At 39.7% G+C, this 23442-nt stretch overlaps 4 protein-coding genes across 5 annotated transcripts; 3 read left to right on the top strand and 1 right to left on the bottom strand.

Moving 5' to 3' along the window:
• Positions 1-1103: 1103 nt before the first annotated feature.
• ORP1D (OSBP(oxysterol binding protein)-related protein 1D) lies at positions 1104-5713 on the top strand. The gene is given in 10 exon segments (XM_008223727.3): positions 1104-1340; positions 1343-1767; positions 2352-2708; positions 2886-2973; positions 3081-3248; positions 3345-3679; positions 3803-3958; positions 4164-4472; positions 4860-5204; positions 5369-5713. Coding segments are annotated over 10 exon segments (2457 nt in total). The 5' UTR covers positions 1104-1240; the 3' UTR covers positions 5543-5713.
• A 254-nt stretch (positions 5714-5967) lies between these two features.
• On the bottom strand, positions 5968-11492 carry LOC103321875 (ARM repeat superfamily protein). Its single transcript, XM_008223726.3, is given in 16 exon segments — positions 5968-6348; positions 6859-6966; positions 7271-7405; positions 7594-8193; positions 8294-8395; positions 8519-8572; positions 8653-8727; positions 8908-8967; positions 9044-9139; positions 9489-9542; positions 9628-9737; positions 9740-9776; positions 9926-10058; positions 10144-10268; positions 10359-10535; positions 10680-11492. Coding segments are annotated over 16 exon segments (2424 nt in total). The 5' UTR covers positions 11088-11492; the 3' UTR covers positions 5968-6198.
• Positions 11493-11710: 218 nt separating this feature from the next.
• On the top strand, positions 11711-14648 carry LOC103321874 (Pyridoxal-5'-phosphate-dependent enzyme family protein). Of its 2 annotated transcripts, none has more exons than XM_008223725.3 (7): positions 11711-12109; positions 12285-12611; positions 12877-12919; positions 13039-13377; positions 13659-13788; positions 13905-14078; positions 14273-14648. In XM_008223725.3, exons 1-7 carry the CDS (start codon positions 12014-12016, stop codon positions 14514-14516), a joined length of 1353 nt encoding a protein of 450 aa, XP_008221947.2. In that variant the 5' UTR covers positions 11711-12013; the 3' UTR covers positions 14517-14648. The 2 variants fall into 2 exon arrangements, with proteins under 2 accessions (XP_008221947.2, XP_088903160.1); XM_089047034.1 differs by having other exon boundaries at positions 11712-12109; positions 14290-14528.
• A 4036-nt stretch (positions 14649-18684) lies between these two features.
• On the top strand, positions 18685-22091 carry TEL1 (terminal EAR1-like 1). Its single transcript, XM_089047591.1, has 5 exons — positions 18685-19677; positions 19894-20659; positions 20753-20911; positions 21010-21151; positions 21314-22091. Exons 1-5 carry the CDS (start codon positions 18960-18962, stop codon positions 21761-21763), a joined length of 2235 nt encoding a protein of 744 aa, XP_088903717.1. The 5' UTR covers positions 18685-18959; the 3' UTR covers positions 21764-22091.
• Positions 22092-23442: the final 1351 nt, after the last annotated feature.

Below are 23442 nucleotides of genomic sequence, written 5' to 3'. Positions count from 1 at the left end.
ATCAACTTTAAAGTGAAACAAGTTTTTGATTAAAAAAAAAAATCCAAACGGGACCTTTAATCTACATATAAAAAATGTATAACAAATATAGTTTGTTGAATAGCTAAGTGATAGAGATAAAATTAGAATCATCATTTTTTTTTAATATATTAGGATTGATGATTTTGGGTATGCGACAACAACGAGGTTCTAAAAAAATAGGCCAATGTTTTTCTAAAAACATCGTTCACGGTAGGTCGAAAATACACTTCATCTTAATTACTATGGTCGTAACTTTCTATGTTTCCCTCTGGAAATAACGTATGTAACATTCAACCTTAAACATGATGAGAAAACATTTTGTCTTATACTAATCTAAATCACCTGCGTACACGTAATCATTGTAATTATTGAATCTCACAAACACCTTTGCACTTTTGGAATCCCAGACAAAACAACCTCCGCCAGGTGGCACACTGGCACCGCACCCAGCCAATCACTTTCCAATATACTGATGACAAGTCAACAACAACCACTCGATAAGCACAACAGTGCCCAAGCGCCCCGAAGCTCCACCGCCCACAATCCCTCTCCCACACACGCGATCAAACCCGCCCTTTCCTCCACTTCGTTCCTCCACTTTCACCAATCGCTTTCGAATTTATCCCAAAACGCGGCCGTTCCCATCAGCCCGCGTAACGATTGCGCCAAACGGAGAAGGGCAGTAACGTCATTTCAGACGGAGCTTCATTAGCTCCCACCGGACGAATGGTTTCCCCACCCAATCACTACCTGTGCACAAATGCGCACGTTAGCTGTCGCCTGTCTGCCTCCACCACAATTATGCCCCCAAAAACCCAAAAACCAACCTCCATGCATTTATAATTAAATTGCATAGCGCCTTTAATTATTATTAATTGACACAAATGAAGCTTTTAAAGTGTGTTTAAACTTTAACCTACGCTCTAAAAAACAAAAGGTTTAATTACTGAGCAGCAGCGCAGCAGAGGTGTCTTAAATGGATCTGTGTGCGCAGCAGAGCTCTTCATAAGTCTCTCTCTGAGATTTGTCCAAGGCTACAAAGGCTACGAAGGCTACAAGCAGAGGCTCCGTTTCGAGGCCCAGCTTTATGTCATTTCCGAAACGTTTCGTTGGCGATCGGATTCTGCATTTCCATAAATCAGAGCCGTTTGATCAGCATCGGTGGATGGGATTTGCATTTGAGCGATTTGTTTGATTGAATGGTCTGGTAGTGCTCACTATGAACCCGCTGTGCTGCATTGCGCCGGTTTCGATCGATCGGGACCGGGCCAGTCCGGTAGCGGCCAAGCAGTCAAGTCAGTGCCAGTTGGGGCCCGAGGCTCGATCCGAAACGTGAGTTACGGCTCGAAGCCGAGCTACTCGGCTCAGGTCTCGTCGGCCGGTACCGAATCGGACAGGGCTTCCGTTACTGCGGGACACGAGGTTGAAGATACGATCAGCGAAGCTAGGGATTCGAAGGTGTTTGGTATCAATGGAGGCGTCAGTGGCAGCGTGGCTGGGATTTTGTACAAGTGGGTGAACTACGGGAAGGGATGGAGGTCGAGGTGGTTTGTGCTCGAAGACGGTGTGCTTTCGTACTACAAGGTTCACGGACCGGACAAGATTTTGATGAGCCCGGTCCGGGAGAAAGGCTTGAGGGTGATCGGAGAAGACTCGTTGAGGTATATGAAGAAGGCTAATTGGAGTAATAGTCGGCTTGGCGCGCCGGCGAGGCCTTGCAAGCCTTTCGGCGAAGTCCATTTGAAGGTTTGGCTTTTCTTAATCGCAAACTGTGATGCTTGCTAGTATTGCGTTTTATTTGCAAATTGGTGATTTATATTAGTAATGCTATTATTGGTACTGATATATTTAGCAACTGAGAAAGCATTGAGTTAACTTTGGCTTATCTGCGTCGTTTGGTTGAGTTTGTGTACTTGTTGCTGCACTGTGAATGGTGGCTCTGGAAAGCTACAAAAATTGTTTAATATTCCAGCACTTTTCATGGGTAAGTTTAAATATATATGTATGAGGACCGGAAATGAGTAAGATTCATAAAAGTACATTAGATTCATGGACAATGACCAGATTGGTAGTAAATTTTATTTTGTGATAACCTAATGGAAAATACCACATATTTGTGCGAGCACAATAATGTTAGTCTTCTGATACCCAATCCTCTCTCAATATTGAATAACCCAACAAGAACTCAAATATGTTTGCACGACGTTTTTGGAGTTGTGAGGTAAGTACTGTACGTAGTTGTGTTTTGCATGATGATGTACAAAAATATATGCTCATGATCTATACTTTTGAGTTATTGGTTACTGAATTTGAAGTGGTCTGGTCTACAGGTCTCTTCAATTCGTGCCAGCAAGTCAGATGATAAAAGGCTTTCCATATTCACAGGAACTAAAACTCTTCACTTGCGTTGTGTATCTAGAGAGGGCAGAGCTGCATGGATTGAGGCACTGCTGGGTGCTAAAGATCTTTTCCCTAGAGTGTTGACAAGCCATGATTTAGTACCTTCAGAAGATATAGTTGTTTCAACAGAGAAGCTAAGATTAAGATTAGCACAGGAGGGTGTTGGTGAGCCGGTGATCAAAGACTGCGAGTCAATTATGCTCTTAGAAGTCTCCGAGCTGCAAAATCGGTTGAAGACTCTTCAGAGTAAACATGTGATGTTGTTAGACACTTTGAGACAATTGGAGGTATTTCTTCCATCGTGTTCCGCTTAATAATTTGAATATACTCTAGCAGTGTTGCGTTTTACCAGATTTCCATGCATCTGGTTAGTCAGTTTCTGTTTTATACATGTGCTGCCATATGTGGTGGTGCAACGCTTCCTAGTTTGGAAAGTAAAACCCTATCTAAATTTTCTTTTGCAGACGGAGAAAATAGAGCTGGAAACTACAGTAGTAGATGAAACAAAGGAGCGTGAGTCCTACTGCGGACAGGGCAATAGGAGATTTAGTGGTTAGTCATGTTTGGAATTTCGATTATTTTAGTTTTATTGCTACTCAAAAGGTTTCGTGCACCACACTCAGTTCCTGATATATATGCAACGATATTTCATGCCACAGATTTCTACTCCGTCTTATCAGAGGGCAGTGCAAGTGACTCTGACGCCGATAATGAAAGTCAAGATGGAGCAGATGTTGAAACAGATGAAGATGAAGGAACATATTTTGATACGCATGATATGTTGTCTTCAGATGCTTTAAGGAGTGCTTCCTATCGGAGTAGGGAAGGTATGAGAAGTGATTGTGTAAATGATGGAGATTTTTATATTTTTATATTTTTATTTTAAAGGAACTTATTTTGTATACATGATTTTTTGTCTTCAGATACTCTAAGAAGTGCTTCCCATCGGAGTATGGAAGGTTTGGGCAATGGTTGTTTATATGATAGAGATTCCTTCTTTTCTGATCGATTGCATGGAGTTGAGGAGATCCGGACAGTTAAATATCCATATGTGAAAAGGAGGGATAATTTTCCAGAACCAAAGGAGAAAGAGAAACCTGTTGGCTTGTGGTCAATTATCAAGGATAATATTGGGAAGGACTTGTCTGGAGTCTGTCTTCCTGTTTATTTTAATGAACCCCTCTCTTCGTTACAAAAGTGCTTTGAAGATCTGGAGTATTCGAACTTGGTTGATCGAGCATTGGAATGGGGAAAGCAGGTTAGTTCTTCACCAGTTCCTGTATTGTTTCGAGGAGAGATGAGAATAACTGGATCAACCAAGTTTCCATCGTAAAAGTTCCAGATTTTTCTGTATCTAAACGTTGGACTTCATGTGGTGCAGGGGAATGATTTAATGAGAATTCTAAACGTTGCAGCTTTTGCTGTTTCTGGCTATGCATCAACAGAAGGTCGGCAGTGCAAACCCTTTAATCCTCTTCTTGGGGAGACCTATGAAGCTGACTATCCAGATAAAGGACTCCGTTTTTTCTCTGAAAAGGTAATGCATGTTGACAATTTTAGTGTTGATGTCTAATAGGTCCATTTACTAGATTTTTATTCCTCAAGTATGAAGAATGATAAAAGATAAAAGCAGCCCTTTGTTGCTTCTTGTTTGGACTCATCGAATTGGAAGTATCTCAGTAAATTGCCAAATGTTTAATGAATTACTGATTGTTGTCTAACAAAGGTGAGATTGCACTCAGGTGAGTCACCACCCAATGGTTGTTGCATGTCACTGTGAAGGCAGAGGTTGGAAATTCTGGGCAGACTCCAATCTCAAGGGCAAGTTTTGGGGGCGTTCTATTCAGCTTGATCCTGTGGGTGTCCTTTCCTTGCAGTTTGAGGACGGGGAGACTTTTCAGTGGAGCAAGGTCACTACTTCTATATACAATATCATACTAGGAAAAATTTATTGTGACCACTATGGCACCATGCGCATCAGTGGAAGTGGCAATTACTCCTGCAAGCTAAAGTTCAAGGAGCAGTCTATCATAGACCGAAATCCACATCAGGTTAGTTTAGTGATTGCAAAAGGAAGGATAACTGGCACAATATATTACAGCGAACATTTTATTATTTTTCCTCCCATTGGTGTGTTGCATGAGTGTATTTTTCATTCTGCTTTACACGGGAAGAAGTATATGTTTGAAGTCTCAAGTCTTAAGAGTTTACTACTTCTGACTGTCAGGGGAGGTCACAGTAATTTTTGAAAAATACAGGGGGGAGGTATTTGTATTTTCACTATAGTAGAGAGACTGTTGGATTACTCTATGCTTTTGTTATACTATTGTTTAGGCCTGATTTATGCGCAAACAAAGAAATTATAAATGGAGCTAAATTTGCCTTTGTTGGGGTAAAACGGGTATTACATGGATATGACCTTGTTCATAAAATTCCAGGTTCATGGATTTGTTCAAGACAACAGAACTGGAGAGAAAGTAGCAATGTTGGTGGGCAAGTGGGACGAGGCAATGTATTATGTGCTGGGTGATCCAACTACAAAACAAAAGGGTTATGATCCAATGACAGAGGCCGTGCTGCTCTGGGAAAGAGATAACTATGCTACCAAGACAAGATACAATCTCTCTCCTTTTGCAATATCTCTGAATGAATTAACACCTGGCTTATTGGAGAAATTACCTCCAACAGACTCAAGGCTAAGGCCAGATCAAAGACATTTGGAGAACGGTGAATATGAATTGGCAAATGCAGAGAAACTAAGACTAGAACAGCTACAAAGACAGGTATCCCCCTCTTGTTTTATGCATCATTGCATCTAATTCTGAGCCAAAAGCAAAAGTGTTTTATAACCTTGAAACTCCGAGATTTAGAACTCTAGTTCTAATTCTTCCATTTCTTACATGAAGTAATAATGTATTGAGCAACTGTTGATAATTTCGTGATGCAGGCGAGGAAGTTGCAAGAGAGAGGTTGGCAGCCAAGATGGTTTCGAAAAGACGAGGATGGTTGTTATAGTTATGCAGGTGGGTATTGGGAAACTAGGGAGAAGAAGAATTGGGAAGGAATTCCTGATATTTTTGGCCAGACTAGTGATTTGCCCTCATGTTCTGGGGAAGAGTAAGGCGTCTCTTGGCCAAGCTTGTTCTGTTAAATCCTGGGTCCTATGATTTATTCCCTTCTTCCCATTTTTCTGTACTTTTCCCCTTTGGGCCCCACTTGCTCTAAATCTGATTTGGAGGCCGTATTATAGAAAACAACTCCTTGATGCCGTAATGATAGTTTTCTTATGGTTTGTATCGTCTCCACACACACTTGGGACATTACATCGTCCATGGAGCGGCTTCTGGGCAGTGTTTAATTTTCAATTAACAACTGATTATGATATTGAAAATACAAATTTGAATACATTATAACAAGTAATTTTTTTTATAAAAAAAATCAAAATTATAGATAGAAACAGAACTTACCAAAATGCACGTTGGAAGTTGGGTCTGAATCCGTAGGAATTTTGTTTCCTACAATACATTAAATAAAAGTTGAAGAAAATTTATGCCCGAACATATTCTTGCCTTGAAAGCGTCATCAAAATCTGTCACAAGTTTTTGAATACAAAACCCTATAAACGTCTCTTTTGAGAAATGAGGCAGCCACAACTACAAACGGGCATCCTCATTAAGGACAAACAATGGCATCTTGTTCATAAATAACAAACTCTTTCAATTTACTTGTAAGTAAAAAGTAGGGGGAGAAAAGAAAAAGATAAACTGATGAGGTTCCTCATTTCCATGCTTTCTTCCCTCGGAATTGTTTGCCAGCCCGCTGCTGCTTTTTCTTTTTATCTATACGAGATTTAGCTACCTTTGCCCTCTTTGCAGCAAGAGGCATGGGTTTCTTGTGTTCCTTCTGCCGATTGCTCATACCACCCGTCTGTTGGCATTCATGAAAACACATGTTAAAGAAGTTCAATGTCGCAGCATGACCTTATTGGAACTTACTATTCACTTATTTTTTCTCTTTATTTTTCTGAAGATATGATCCCCTAGTAGTTGTATCATAGAAGGAACCAGAAAGGTTTAAAAGCAAAAGTGAGAATGGTGAGGATCTATGCTATGCCAGATACTGGATTACACAGCATATTAAAGAGGCTTTAAGAACACTAAACATGATAAATAAAATTTGACCCAAAAAAAAAACATGATAAGTAAAATGGAAATAAATAGACATCTTCTGCCAGATATAGTCCTTTTTAGTTAGAGCTAGCGATTGTTAGGAAAAAGGGAGATGCCATGGATTCTAAGCATTTGATCTAACAACCAATGCAGAAGCAACGATCTTTTGGTTAAACATGGACAAGCACAAATATTCAATTACTAAGGTGAACTGAGTACTAAATACATTAACAGTATTCTGGCAATTAGTGAGATCCAATTGACATACCTTCTTCTGCTTTATAGCAGCTCGAGCCTGGTACTTCCCTCTGTCCTCCCTCCCTGCTCTCACCAATGCCAATCTCTCCTCCTTGCTCATCCTTTTCTTCACGTGGACCTACATAGTAGACACTCAATTGGGTCAATGAAAATAAAGAAAAGGTACAACATGGCGTTTTTTAAGCTTTATAGTTTTCTTTTCCCTTGGATTTATAAAACGCCAAGGCCAGTAGAATAACTACAGGGATTTTTGAAGCAAATAATGCAGCTATAGGACTTATCAAGAATTCCAACGTTTCTAAAAACTTTTTGTCAATCTATTTATCTCTACTTAGGATGCATTATTTCTTATATGCAGAGACAGACTCCTCCGAAGAAGCATACTGAGAGCAGCGTGACCAGTAAAATGATTTAAAACTTACTTCAAGCTTTGCTGGATCTACTCGCTTAATGCTCAGTTCATCCGAATTGGGAATCTTGAATGCTGGCGATTTGGAATCTGCACCCTTTTTCAACAATCCATGCTGAGTCAAAGCAAATCTGGCATCCTTCTTTGCCTGGCAAAATGAAGAATCAAATAATGGACACGGTCTTATGACATCTACAAGAGGTCAGAATGTAAAGATTAAGAGAGATTAAAAACATTAATTTTATTCATGTCCCAAGGTTAGAGGATTACAACATGTTTCACCTTCGGCATCAACTTAAGTTCGGCTCCAACCAAACAAATAAAAACAATACAAACCTTTAATTCCTTAATCCTCTGGAAGTCCTCATTAGAAAGAAAACAATCTGTTGAGTCCAATGAAGTGTGCTCCATGTTCTCTTTGGCCAATCTTTTTAAAGCACGAAGACTTGCGTCAGCATCAGTAAGTTGTTTATCAAAATCTGCAACCTTCCTCTTTTTTGCTTTGTTATCTTTTACTCCAGTTCCACTATCTTTGGCATCATTGTTGTTGGATTCATTCTCCTCATCCTCTTCGTCTTCGTCATCCTCATCCTCATCCTCATCACCACTGACATCACTGTAGTTGTCATCTATACTACCATCACTATCTACATCTTCAGCTACTACGGAATCCTCTTCACTTCCACTGTCACTGTTAGCTATATGGTTGTCTTCATCATCACTGGAAGCAACCATCTCATCGTGATCAAGATCATCATCAGTGCCGCTTAATGAAGCTTCATCAGCATCATCACCATCCTCATTGCCATCATCCTCTTCTAGCAGTTCAACACCAGGAACATTGCTGAGTATGTTGACTTCTCCATACGCTTTTGGTCTTGCCTTTGGGTTAGTAGGGCGCCCACGATCCTTCTTTATCAGCAGTGAGGGGCAAATCTGCACGTACACTAAATAGTCAGCCTTCCGCTGCAACATGGTTCATGGAAATCCATGCATGCGAAATAAATAAATTGAGAAAGAGAGAGTGAGAGAGAACCTCTCTGAATAAACCAATAAGTGAACGGGCTGCTATTGAAACTGCTTTCTCATGTGATTTCTTATATAATGCAAGATCTTGCAGCAAATCTTCGGTCATCAACTAGATGCACAAAACAAAAAATAATTAAGGAAGCCTTCAAATAACCCATAATATTAGCAAGGCCAGAAACCAAATGGTGTAAATAGGTTGTTTTTTGGTCGAATGGTATAAATAGGTTGTTACCAAAGGAATTCGTAAACATAGTTCCCTCGTTACATTCAGTCCAACAGCTATGGCCTGGAAAAAGCAAGTGATCAGAGATATACGCAAGGCATTAAAAAAAATATACTAAAACAGAGCAGCTAATGAAGCAACACCTCTGGACGTGAGTGATCATGTACAAATTGATTCACTAGTTGTTTGAAAAGTGGTTGTATTGCATCAGGAGGAACCTGCTCACAAGAAAGTAAATCAAAGTTAACTTTAAGAAAGGTTAATTCATCACTAGTAAATGAACAATGGTTCACTTGAATTAGCAGTAGGACTTTAAGAAAGTTAATAAAAGTTAGGACAGGAAAGAAAAAGTGATTCTGTCTAGGTCCCAATCAGACAATACAGAAAATCCAACTAACCATATCATGGCAGGCCTGAACTGCTGCAGCAAGTAAACTTGTGACATCACGTTGGTGAGGCTGTGATACCAATAGTCACAATTCAACTCTCAAGAGAATAATACATTACATTCAGTGAATGGGTCAAATAATGTACCTGAATATATTTCTGAAGGAAAGGATAAAAATTCAGCAAAATCAAGCGGTGAAGCCCAATTGTGCGAGCAATTACTTTCAACATCATCATCTTGACCTTAAGTGTAATGTCCAGCATCAATTCATTAGCAATTACTTTCAACATCATCATATAATCAAAACAAATAAAAATGCAATGTCCAGCATCAATTCATTAACAATGTAAACTAATTAGATAGAAACAAGACACAAAATTCTCGCATACGTAAGTGTTTGGCTCTACTCGTTGTTATGACATAATTGAGAGCTGAATGAATAAAAAATCCAAAATTAAAAGATCCAACACAGTTAGTATTCATTTGCTATGATAGTATTCCAATAATTGGGCAAGCAATATACAACTTTCTCCAAAAGACAAGTGTACATGTATGCTGTTCTTTGTTAATTCTACAAATGTAACTATTTACCTCAAATCGTTCATTGCAGGTTTGAAGGCGGGAGAATAGCTTCTCAGCAAATCCCTTCAGGAAGAATGAACTGTCAAACATCCTTCTTAATAAAGAGAAAGATTGACAAATATGAGCTAGATGATAAAATCAGACAAACCTGTGGATCTTTCAAATGATTAAGTGGCGTATGATAATTTGAATTACTTTTTTCTGATGACAGGCGTTGCTGTTTTTTCATACTACGCATGGCACGCTGTAGTTTTGCTTTTTTTTCTTCTTGCTAGCAATTGTACCTTGATGGTGTGCCTAAAAGACAATGAAAAGAACACAGTTGATTGTACTTATGCGAGTTCTCATTAGAATTCAATCAAATGCCCCAAAATAGTGTAACTCAACCCTAGTGCCATCAACTAAACTGGTTGGAAATAACATTAAAGTAATAGTGCAAAACTGACCTTATAAATAGACTCTCTACTAAGGACTATTTGAGGTGTGTGAGGAGCTTCATCTTCGCTACTTGATGCATCACTATCATCATCTTCAAACTTCTCGTAATCCAGCAGAAATGAGAGGCAAGCAATCATTATCCTAACAAATTCAAACACAAATTGTAAGCTTTCACACACAACATTACAAATGACACAGAAACCACCCAAAAAAAAGCAATGCATACCTTGACGATGGATGAAAGCATGCAGTACAAATTGCATTGGCTGTTCTTTCATCGAACCACAACTTTCTCTGGTGAAGCTCTCGTAGCGTGATAAGCGCCCTCTTCGCTTTTGTTTCATCCTCTTGCTACAAAAGCAAAAAAAGGAAAATACAAGTTCAAGCACCAGACTAACAAAGCCCTGAAATTTTGACAAGAAAGAAAACGCATTAACAAACCCGAAGCATCTCAAACAAGACATTCTGAAGCGCCCGATTCTTTACTTCATTCTTATGTTTCTGATTCATTCTCTTAATGCTATGAACCACATGAGAATATGCCAGGTTTCTCAATGCCTTATTGCCAAAAGTCTGTAGCTCCATGAACAAAGCTAGATTGTCTCCCATATCCACCATCTACAAACACAACCAAAAAGGAAAAACTGGAATTAAGCAAGATAATTTTAGTATTTTGCACACTTTCTCAGCAACCAAACACAGCTCAACGCTAAAGTCCCAATATTTTCAACAAATTCTACAATTCACATCCGTTACATGCACCTTTCGATTCATGAGAAGAATGAGAGCTTGGGTGACGTGCAAGCAGAGCCCCGACGGAAGTGTTCGGGCGGAGGAGCGGAGAAATTCGGCGAGCTGAGCGGGGAAATGGGCCAGATGGGTCGGGTAAAAAGGGGTGACGTGAGCCAAGAACATGGCCCGATCGCCAAGGTCCTTCGCCACGGCCGGGTCATTCCTAATGCCGCTAACCGACTTGAACCCAAGATCCGCTTGTTGCTTGAAGAGCTCCAGCGACGACTTGAATTGATTATAGATCAGGTGAAGCTCCGACTCGTACCCATCCGGGTCGCACTTCATCTTCGACTGAAGCGAAGGCAAGCTCAGCTTCTCGGAGCCCGAGGCTGAGAGTTGCTCGGGCGACATGCCGGTGATGGTGCGGTGAGAATTCATTGTGGGGGTTTGGTGTTTAGAGACTAAACTGATAAACCTTAAACCCTATAAACTTAGGGAATTTAGGCCGTGGTGAGTCGGATTGGACAAGACAGGATTGGATTGGGCTGGCTAGGATTGGACCAGAATTTTTGAGTCTGTTGTTTGGTGCTATACAAGATAAAGCCTTATTTGGGTAGCAATTGCAGAGTTTTGCCCTGCTTCTAACAAACCTGCAAATTCCCCAATAGGAATACAAGATAAATGAGCATAGAGTTAAATCATCACTTCATTTAAAAAGCCTGATAAATTCAGATGAAGCCTCAAATACTCAAATTCAGTGTAAGTCTGAATCTGATATCTATCTACAAAGCAAAAGAGAGACATCTATGGTATGGAATGGAGTGTAGCACAAGAGCTTTCAACAATGAGAACAGGCATAGAGTTTTTTTTTTGTTGCATCACAAAATAAAATAGAAATTCTCAAACCATGAAATTCCCAAAACTGAAAAACCAATTACTCAATATGTAAAACAGCCAATAGAGTTTTCAAACCAAAAATAATAAACTTGCCAAAATAGCATAATTCTTTTATTTCAACTACATAGTATTATTGTAATGGAAATTTGCATAAACAAGATATGCAAACACAACTAACCCACACCCTTTGCCCTAGAAAACCCCAAATCAAAACCCAAAAAGATTCTGCATAATATTTGTTAAAACTAACCTCAATGTTGTTGCAAATTGCAATACAACCAGCAAACTAAGTTAGACGATTGCACCACACACAACTCCCACCCAATTACCGGGAAGAAAGAAGTTGAAGAAAAAAAGAGAATAGTGGGAAGAGAGCACGAACAGGAAGAAAAAAACAGACAGAAGAAGTATGGAAGCTCTGGAGTTCCCCAGCGCTGCATTGTAGTTATTGTTTGGGATTCTTATAGATGTATTTGTCCAGTCCAGTCCTAAGGAGCATGAAAGTTGAAGGCTTTTCCAGTAAAAGCACCATTTCAGCAATCAAACGCGGCTTTCAGAGTCAGGTTCTCTCTCTATCTCATACAAGTTACAACCATAGTCACACACAGGCACAATTGGAGCTAGTTTTCTCTTGCAAGTAATGGGTTGTATTGATTTTTGGATTTTATGGTTAGTTAAATATTGCTGCTCAGTTTTCATTCACATGATAATTGATTAATGTTTTGCCGCTCATGTCAGTGTGTTTCCAATGTCAAATTGGATGGTGAAGATTTTGTGTCAAAATTGCTTGATAGAAGATGGACATTACCCCACCCAGATGCCAAAATTCACCAAGTAATGCTCTCCACTAGCAAAGTATCACAACCAGGCAGAGCCTTCTCTGATGTTTCCTTCTTCAACAAAATTAACCCATATTTTAGTCATGGTTTGATGGACAAGGACGATCGAGAACCTTCTTTCTTTATTGTGAGGGATGACCTGTTGCATCCGTTGATAAATGGTAATAAAGCTAGAAAATTGGATGGATTGATTCCCCTTGTCGAAGATCACTCAGTGACTCATGTGGTGAGATTATTATGATCCTTTTAGATTTAAATTGCATCTCGGAAATGCTTGTTACTTAACTAGAATGTAATCCCTTCATTTGGTCTCCATATTCTGGTGCTTTGTTATTGGATTCTAGATACTTTTAATAGCAAATTTCCTATTCTTTATTTGGCGAATTGCATTGCATATGCAAACTTGTGTTCCACTTTCAGGATTGTTAGTCGTTAAAACTGAGTTTCCTTGAAGACCAAATAACATTCAACAGATTTTTTATTTTTTTTAGGTCACATGTGGAGGTTGTCAAAGTGCACATGCGGCAGCTGTTGGTATGTAAATTCTCGCTGAAATTACCAGATGATACTCTCCGATATGCTCTCTCTCTCTCTCTCTCTCTTCTTTTGGTTTGGTGTAATAGTTCCTATGTGGTGACTTGTGTGTTTTGCAGCTGTTTCATGTTCAGAGAGAGGACTAAAATCACATTTACTTCTACGAGGAGAGCAGCCTGAAATACTAACAGGCTATAACTTGATGTCAACAATATATGGAAACGTCACATATGTTCCAAGATCTCTTTATGCCAATAGGGAAAAGATGTTAAAGAGCCATGCTGATTATTTGGCAGGCAGCAGTGGTAATGTCATATGGTTTGATGATATTTTGGAGGCTTCTTTGAGTGAAAATGATGGTGCTATGAGCTTTTTGCAAAAGGATGCTTATAGAAGTGACCATCCTCAGAAAATCGTAATTGTTAACGAAGGTGCAGGAGATGTTGTAGCATTACTAGGTAACTTTACTGGATTTGGAATAAAGAATCATCTTTTTGGTTGTGCTTCCATGTATACATATCTGCATCTCTTGTGTGTTCTTGTTTTCCATTGGGGGAAGGGGGTTGTTATATAGTGGTTACATGTCAAGTAAGCACAATCTAGTTTTTGCACCCAATCCCCCAACATTCTTCCTTATGCTTCATATCTGTAATTCCACACATCTTTGAGGGCTTGGTGTTACTTTCTCCTAGTTTTTTTGGTGTTATTGATAGTGAAGTTCATATTGTCTTATTCGTAGGCCTGATTCGCCTAGTGCAGTACTTATCCCAGAATCACATACTTGGGAAAGAAAGGCCCTTGAAGCTTGTTGTAGATGCTGGAACTGGGACAACAGCTGTTGGTTTAGGACTTGGAGCCAAATGTTTGGGGTGTGTTCTTGTATCTAATATTTTTCATGTGTGTTGAGATGATCATCTAAATAACTGCAGTGATGCAGACTATTTTCTGTTGCGGCATTTTAAATATTGTTATTGCCTCCTGTCAGGCTCCCATGGGAGGTAACTGCAGTGATGCTGGCTGATACAATTGATGGGTATAGACGTCAAGAGAAGCGTTTGATTTCCGATTTCAAGAGGCATTTTGGTCTACAAATTCACCACTGCTTTGATGAAATAGATAGAGGACTTGTGCACTGGGTAGAACGTTGCCATCCAAGAAAGTGAGTAGGCTGTCATCATCTTCACAACTTCTGCAATGTTTCAATTGTATATTCAATCTTTATAAAATATAAAATCATAAACGATTTGTATTAATTCATGCAAGCAAATGCCAGATTCTATGTATACAACTCTTCATATGTAGTTCACTATTATTTAAAATATATATAATTCAAACCCGCCCCTAATTTCTCAGGTTTGGCAATGTTTTAGAAGGGGAGGTAGAGGCATGTCAACACATTGCACAACAAACTGGTATATTAGTGGATCCAGTGTATACACTTGCTGCGTGGGAGATGTCAACGGTCCTTCGTGAACAGGAAGCAGAAGGAGGTGCAACAGTGGTGATGCTTCACACTGGAGGCACTCTAGGCATGTTTGGATTAGCACAGAGATACAAATCTTACTTCTCTAACCTCAAAGCTGGGCTTTCCAACTAAACAGGTAGCTGAGTTCACTGGATTCATTTGAACAGTTCAAATTCATACCTTTGTATCTCCATTCAACTTTCAATTGATTTTGAGAAGTTGTAGTGAAATATTCTTAAAGGTCACTTGTCAAGGTGTTTTGAGCAGTGACTGAGTGTTAGCTTTGGTCTCAAGGGATGATTGTGTATGGGCCGGGCTAGAGATCATACCCAGACCAGAAATACAAACTACAGAAATACCTGTTTAACAAGCTACAGAAATACCTGTTTAACAAACTACAATACAAACCCAGACCATGGCCCAAAAGCATGAATTGGGCTTCTGAAATTCTTGGTAGATCTTACCTCTTGCTCATGCTTATTTGTTGTTGCATGTGCCATTCCACAACAAGGCACAAAGTCATGGCTCTCTGTCTCTCTCTGGGACTGTAAATCTGGGCGGTAGAAAAGTACTTCTTTCCACATTGGGTCTGCTTACCGGGATTAATTTTATCAATGAACATTCTTGATCATGGTGTTAATGTTATAATAAACTAAATTAACATATAAAAAAAAGCTACCTAGAATCTCTTACCCAAATAAGAAAAACACTAGGAAAGGAACCCTCCTCCCAACGCATGTATGTATAATTATAACGTGTGTATGTATGAATATGTATATTTGCCTACGTGGCAGTTGCAAAACGATTCGCCACAGTTGCAGGACACGACATGGTCCGCAATGCGCACACGCTCTCCAAGATTCTACTTGGTTTTTTTGGTCTTTGAATAATTGTGTAGTTTATATTTAGTATTTTTACACACCAACCAGAAAGAAACCACTAGCACTAAAGTTTGTGTGTTTTGTGGTGGGCTGGTGGCAAACCAAAGCCACGAACAAGAGCAGGCAACATTCCTGGTACCAAGGGGAAAGCAAAACTTGATGGTCTCCTGGACTTCTTGTCTCTCCCAAAATTCTCCACCCACTTATAAATGTAGAGCCAAATTACTTGGCCAATCAAAGTGGGGATGCTTTCTAAGAGTTCTTTTCTCAAATAGTTACTCGTATGTTAACAGGCGACTACTAACCGTTGATGCATAATGAGAATGTTCGTGGCATTTTTACGGGGTTTTATTACATTCAACCTTATCCATAGTGATGACCTTTCTTTATATTATACACTGCTTTTGGTATGGACTAAAGAATTGAGTTACAAACAAGCATAGCAGAGCAGCATAGGGAATGTCTCCATGTGTGTTGCCTGCTGGCTTGGAAACTTTTTCACCATACTTTGATAGGGAGTAGCCTCCTTAAACAAAAACATAAAAAAATAAAAAGGGGAAACATCCCTTTCACTTACTTTTTGTGGGCGTGGAAAAGGGTTCTTGATATAATGCAGGAGAGAGAGTATGGTGACCCACGAATTATGTGAAGCAAATGGGGGACACAGTAACATAACTAGTTAGCCACTATTTATAAAATAATTAGGAACTAAACGTGACCAATATAAAGCGTGTTCTTAAACATATTCGAGCACTAGTAGTAACAAAGATGGTGGATTTATCTTGAAGTAATTCTATGACATTTGCTTTAGAAACATCGACATTTTGTAATTGTCATGTTCGTGTCAAATATGTGTGGGAATTATTCACTTATGTAGAAGACAGTTATCTTAATTATCGTTAATAATATAATCTAACCTTAATTACATTGGAAATCCTCCTTCCACATTGTTATTAAAAAATGGTAAAGAAAATGTCCATTTCATTTGTGCGGGAGACATTAATATATGTAACATACTGTAATTTACCACACTCAAAAACATTGGGGAGGAGTAAAGTAAATAATGCAGATAGACCATAACGAGGAGGGGCGTGGTAAATACATAAAGGGATCATTATTATACTAAATATAAGGGCCCAAATTATTATAATAATAAATAAATAAAAACTCTACATGAAATGGACTTTAAAAACACACCAAAGCTTACTTACAATATAACAAAGAAGCTTCGATCTTCCTATAAATTACAAAACTGTCATTGATTTTATTAAAACAAATCCAACCTCAAAACCTCATAAAAAAATTCCAAAATACTCAATAAGATATTAAAGTAATTTAATAATAAAAATTAAATTCGATAGAGTCAACTATATTTTATGAGTTTTTTTGGGATATCGAAATGTTTGTGTGCCACTCAAAATATTGTAGCTTTCTGGCCCAAAAAAAATAATATAGTAGCTTGGATGCAACATGCATGTCTTATATTTAAGACAAATATAACACTAGCATAGCAGAGAGTGGAAAAAGTGGATGGGGGGAGACGAGACAAGAGCATGCAAAGTATCGAAGACAAGACATATATGCATATATTAATTTGTAAAATTGTTTGGTTTGGCTAATAATTATAATGTGGTCGTGACGGCATCGGAAGAAGTCTCATGTTGGAGTTGGACCGCTATACTGGAAAATCCGGCGCACGTGTGCCACTCTTAACTCATGCTGCATTTGCAGTTTTTTTTGTTTTTCATTTTTAAATTCCGTCATATTAGATTCATGTCTCGAAAGTAAAGAAAGCAATTTTGGTGGAAGTAATTCGAAATTTGAGCTCGTGTGGGTGGATTAACTAAGAATGGGTGAATGATATTATATCTTCATTGATTTAAATAAGATATATATAATTAAGATAAATATGATACAGTTGTATACGTGAATTAGGACAGTTGGTTATGTAATAGTAGTGAGCTCATGTTTATACTCAAGTTCAAAAGATTTAAAATTTACTGAATTCCCGATGGTGTCTGTTTGACAAATATTAAAACTTAATTAAACTCTGAAACAGGTGGTTAAATTGAGTTGTGTTATGGATTATCGCAAGCACCTTCCTTGCAGCCCTGAACCAACCATGATTAAACTCCTTTTAAACCTACAAATTAATAATTAGATTGGCAATGCCAACAAGAAGAAGCAGCAGACATTCTTGGAGGAAGCAAGCAAAGCTTTCCCTGTTTCCCATATTGCATGGATGCACTTGCAGGACCATATGCTATTATTCTCTCTCATTGTTTGACTCACAAAATCAAATCAATTCCTTTGTTTAAAAAAAATTAAAAAAAACCAAACATAAATCCCCATAAAAATGTGCATATGTGACATGTGAATAGTAAGAAAACTTTTTCAGATAGTCCTCCTATTGCCTTCCTTTATTGATTGCTAACCATGAAGGATAATAATGTGTAGAATGAAAACCCAAATCTACATGTGAGATGAAGGACATTTTATTATTTTCTTCTCTAAATATATAATAAACAAAATAAATAAAGCAAAGCATTGTGATTAGTCAAAACAGGCACGATAAAAAGTACCATGCAGCAGAGCAATAATTACGGTCCGATTTTGGCAAAATGTCCTTTTTGTGCACAACTTATTTACTTGTACCTTTACCTCCCTCTCTAGTCTTAGGCGCCCTTCCCATCCCCTTCAATCGCGCATCATCAAACACTACATTCGTCCAATCAGCCACGTGTACGGCCCGCATCCATTCTCATCCTTACCCAACGTAAATTATCCCATCACAATCCCAACATTAGTAGTTCTTTCAATTGATGAGTATTAGATTCCGCTTTCCTATTGGAGTTGTTTACTAAACTATATAGATTGAGGATAATTAGATTTTGTATTCCTATTGAAGTTGTTTACTAAATTATATAAAATTAGGGTAGGAGTGGTATTAATTACTAAAATGTCATTGTTGTTGGGTTAAAATAGATGACGAATTTGAAAATTTGAAAATTATGTGAGGATATAATGGGTTAAAAAAATATGAATTCCTAATGGGTTAGTTCTCTATAAATTAGAATACCACTTCCCACTTAAGAATTTAATTCCTCCAAAATCAGGAATTCAATTTCTAATTTTTTGTGGGCTCCATATACTTTTAATTTCTTGATGTGAAGTAAACACAAGAATCCTTTATAGTTGGAATTCAATTTTCAATGAGAATTCCAATTCTTTATCAATAAACACACCATTAATAACACTGGGGTAGTATTGTAATTTCCCCGACTTGTTTAGATGGCAAAATTACATTTTTAGCAACTTTGGTTTGAAAAAGAAAGTAGTGGAAAAGGAAAAAAGCCAAGCGAAAACCCATCTTGCTGTTATGCCTGCTTTTTCTACTATGCGTAGCTACAATTAAAATCACAGTACAGGCCAGGCCATTTTCCACACAGAAGACTCAAACAGAGAGACAGAAATACAGAAAGACAGAGAGAGAAAGCTGAGAGAGAGAGAGAGAGAGAGAGCGAGAGCGAGAGAGAGAGAGAGGTGTACTGTATTACTCGGGAAGATGAGCCATGAATTTGACCAGTGCCTGAAAACCAACTAATCCTCTCACTCTTCACTTCACCGGAAAACCACTTGTTTCCTTATTTACACTTACCCCAAGTGGTTTTCCGACTAGCGAAATCCCCCCAACATGGCAGAAACCGGTCTTGTCCGGTTTCCGGGAAGCCTAGACCCGGGAGCCCAAGAGTTCATACCCAGAAACCCGAACCAACTAACCCTCTTCGGGCCTCCTCCACCGCAACCGCTACCACCGCCTCCGCACCAAGTTTTCTATCCGTACCCGCCAATCAGCGAAGTCGTACCGTACGCGCAGTACGCTGCGCCCCCGGCGTATGCTAGTGCCGTGCCAACCGTTTGCGAGCCGATTCCACCTTCATCTGCGGCCGCGACGCGGGCTGTGCTGTTGAGCTCGGTGCCGAGTGACGTGAGCGAGGGGACGGTGAGAAGGGAGGTGGAGGGGTTCGGGGAGGTGAGGTGGGTGCAGATGGAGAGGGTGTGCGAAGGGATCGTGACCGTCCATTTCTACGATCTGCGGCATGCAGAGCGGGCCTTGAGGGAGTTTCGGGAGCAGAACATGCAACAGCAGCAGGCCAGGCTTCGCAACAACTACGCCTCCTATCCTTTCATCCCCAACACTCCGCCTCCGCTGCCGCCCAATAATTTGTCTAGCCAGCTTCTTCCGGTTACTCCAGGTCGTGGGCTCATCGCTGGTCAACCCGTGTGGGCCCAATTCGTGATTCCGGCCTTGAAAGCCGTCCCGGACGGCCATAACCAAGGCACCATCGTGATTTTCAATTTGGACTCGGCGGTCACCACCTCCACTCTCAAAGACACCTTCCAAGCTTTTGGTAATATTAACAGCCGCTAGTCTCTTTCATCTTCTGTTTGTTTTGCTTTCGGAATTTTTTTTTTTTGGTGTGTTTATATTCATGTGGGGAAGCTTCTTTTAATTCTCATGGGTCTCTTTCTTCCACTTTCTATGCCCAATAGGCACATGGTGCCCTAGATTCTTCTCTTTCTGTTTCAATTTTTCATAATTGGCTGTGTGTTTACATATTCCTCAGGGCCTGTAAAGGAATTGAGAGAGACGCCTTCGAAAAAGCACCAAAGGTTCATCGAGTTCTTCGACGTGAGAGATGCTGCGAAAGCTCTCAAGGAAATGAACGGAAAAGAAATCAACGGCAAACCAGTTGTCATCGAATTCAGTCGACCCGGAGGCCACAGCAGGAAGTACTTGAATGCGGTGGGCAACACCACCCCAACGCTGGTCTCGCCTACCAATATAATTGCACCCCTTCATTCTAACAACGCTCTAGTTAGTTACCCGCCTTCTCCATCGCGGGAACTGGTCGGAAAATTCTCAAGACGGCCCAACAGTTTGAACTTGGCGCCGCCGCCGCCCCCGCCCCGTTTGTACGCTAGCCTCTCGCCACAAATCCAATTTCCATCGAGTAGGAACAAATCAACGAATATTTGTAGCAGCAAGGGAAATGTGGGGGCTAATGGGAGCTTGAGGAGGTCGAATTCGTCGAGCGTTGAAGCTCAAATGGGAGGTTTGAATTTGGGTGGTGCAGTTGAAGAGAGCCATTTGGTACCGGGGCAGACGAAAAGGTCTTGCTCGTCTTCAAAGAAGAGCTGCCAAAACAGCCAGAACCAGGTTGTTACGAGTCCACCGCGGCCGCAGCAAGCGAAGAGCAGTAGGGGAAGGAAAGGAAGGCAAGGGAAGAAGATGGATTCTAAATTTCTAATAAAAGAAGAAGCGATGGCGGAATCCAGCAGCGCAGATACGAGGACCACCGTCATGATCAAGAACATTCCCAATAAGTACAGGTAACATTGAACATGCTGGACAGTAATTTTGTGTTGTTCTGAGTGGTTTGAATAATGAAATTGTAATTTTGTGTGGGTGGGGGGGTGTGGCAGTCAGAAGCTACTATTGAATATGCTGGACAACCACTGTATTCACTGCAACGAGCAGATTGTTGCCAACGGCGACGGTGATGATGGTGATGATGATGAGCAGCAGCAGCAGAAGCAGCCTTTCTCCTCCTACGATTTCGTATATCTTCCCATTGATTTCAAGTATGATTTCTTTTCAAATTTTTAATTAAGTTTGATTTGATTTTAGAATTCTGTTACAAATTATATGTGGGTGTTTGTTTGTTCCGGGAAATGAACAGTAACAAGTGCAATGTGGGATATGGGTTTATGAACATGACGTCGCCGGAGGCAACGTGGAGGCTGTACAAGGCCTTCCATCTTCAGCATTGGGAGGTCTTCAATTCCAGAAAGATCTGCGAAGTCACCTACGCTAGAGTTCAGGTACTTTTTTAATTTGGGTCATTTTCATTAAATGAATTAAATGCAATGCATTTGTATTTTTGGAGTAGAGGAGAGAGAGAGAGAGAGAGAGAGAGAGTAATTAAATGAAATGGAAATGGAAATGGAAATTAAATGAAGTGGAATTATTTATTATAATTGAAGGGATTGGAAGCGTTGAAAGAGCATTTCAAGAACTCGAAGTTCCCGTGCGAGATGGAGCATTACCTGCCAGTGGTGTTTTCACCGCCTCGGGACGGGCGGCAACTCACCCACCCACTTCCCATTGTTGGCGCCCAAACCCTTAATAACAATATTAATATTAATATCTCCTCCTCTTCCTCCTCCCCCGTTTCTCTCTTGCTCCCGCCTGTGCCGCCTCATCTTCACGATCAACACGACCATGATATGGATGCGCCCGTGTCTACCTGCGACTCCGACGACGAGGAGGAGGAGGACGAAGGCAGCAGTCGAAGCGGCGGCGTTTTCATGCCTGACGACGACGACGACGACGACGACGACGATGATGATGATGACGACGATGATGACGAACGAGACAGACAGACAGCTAGCGCCTCCCTAGAAATGAAAAGCTATACCTATAATACCCTCTAATAATATTAATATAAAAACCTCCACCCTGGCCTCCATGTAAATCTGTCTGTCTCATCAGTTTCAGTCTGCAAATCTCACATTGATCTGATCTGATCTAATAGCTGCCTGCCTCCCTCCCTCTAGATTAGCTTCCGCTTAATTTATGCACCAGAACCAGCCTCCATCATTTTCATTTATTACTAGCTCTCTCTAGCTCTCTCTCTTGTTCTTGTTTTTCTTTTTCAAATTTGACCAGTTGTGTCAACTGTGTTTGTATTTTAGGAAATATGTAATCCTAGTGTTTAATTAGAGTTTCTTGTTTTGCTAATTACAGATTGTAGTTTTCTAGTATAATTTTTCCTCTTCTTTCTTTTTATTTTAAGCAAATTTAAATTCTTGGATGATGGGTGGGATAAACATATTTTTAACGTATGAAAATGTATGTACATTGAACATTAATATTCAACTGTAAAAATTCAATTGTTTTTTTTTTCTTCTTCTTTTTTCACCGTTAAAATTCAAAGATCCACGGAACACAAGAGACCGATAAATGCCCGTTGAATTGTCCTTAGCCATGTCAGATGCATGACAGATGCTAAGTTTGTTGAACGGACACGCACAAAATTATGTGCAGATGTTGTGGTTGTGGATCCATCAACAACAACGTATATTTGATGTGGTGTTTCCCCGTTCAAAATTGCAATTAATTAGATCTAAGTCATCAAAATCAAATGCTTTTATTTCTATATAGGTGGCAGATTTATAGGCTTTATTTAGAACCAACGGTAGGCAATTCAAATGATACAAAGCTGAACATTTAGGATTTCGCCTCACTAGTAAATTTTTGCAATGTGAGACCTTGCTATAATTCAATGTTGGAATGTCATAACTTAGAAACACTTAGTTGTTTCTAACCCTGGCCTTATGGCGCGGCCAATAATGATATGCAACGTAAAAGTGTTATCACACGTGTTGTAAAATAATATCATCTCTATTTCATGAAAGTCTTTCTCACTACTGTCGAACTCGGCTGGTGTGAATAATAATAATTAACAAGCATAATTCAATAGAGTATAAGTTAAACCAAACTAGGTGGATTATGGTTTTCATTTTTATTTATTTGTTAGGTTTGGTATAAAAAGGAAAGGAGATTGATCGAGTAAAAGGGAACAGTACTTTTCATGGCTTCAATATACAGTTGAGGGAGGCAACATGACTCTACGAGAATGTTTATATATATATATATATGTCCTCGTAACGAGCATCACAAAGCCTAAAAGCCTGCCCTCCCTTTCTTTTCAAAACACATCACTTTCGCTGCAATAGGCCATCTTTTTTTGCCTTGAGTTTTTCTCTGGCTCGGTTATCTTATCTGCATAAAATAAAATTACCACAGATATTCATAGACATAAATATAGAGAGAGAGAGAGAGGGGCTTTGCTTCTCTTCCTCCTCTTCATCCTCCTCCCTCAGTTGTTGACAGGTAAGAATCCGATGCCACGTGGGAAAGTGCTGGAGATGAGGTGGCAGTAGAGCCTTTGACCTTGATCCGTACCAGCAGCAGGAGCTGTGCTTGTAGGGTTGCAATTGCAGAGTGGCAGGTCACTTTAAATTTCTCACCCCTCCACGTCATCAGATATAGATATGAAAAGCCTTGTTGTCCATGTCCCCTATTCCCACTCAGGCTATGTGCTACAATG

Source organism: Prunus mume, linkage group LG2 (genome assembly GCF_029339155.1).
Source record: "Prunus mume cultivar Tortuosa linkage group LG2, ASM2933915v1, whole genome shotgun sequence".
Lineage (NCBI taxonomy): Eukaryota > Viridiplantae > Streptophyta > Magnoliopsida > Rosales > Rosaceae > Prunus > Prunus mume.
This window is presented reverse-complemented; position numbering and strand designations above follow the sequence as displayed.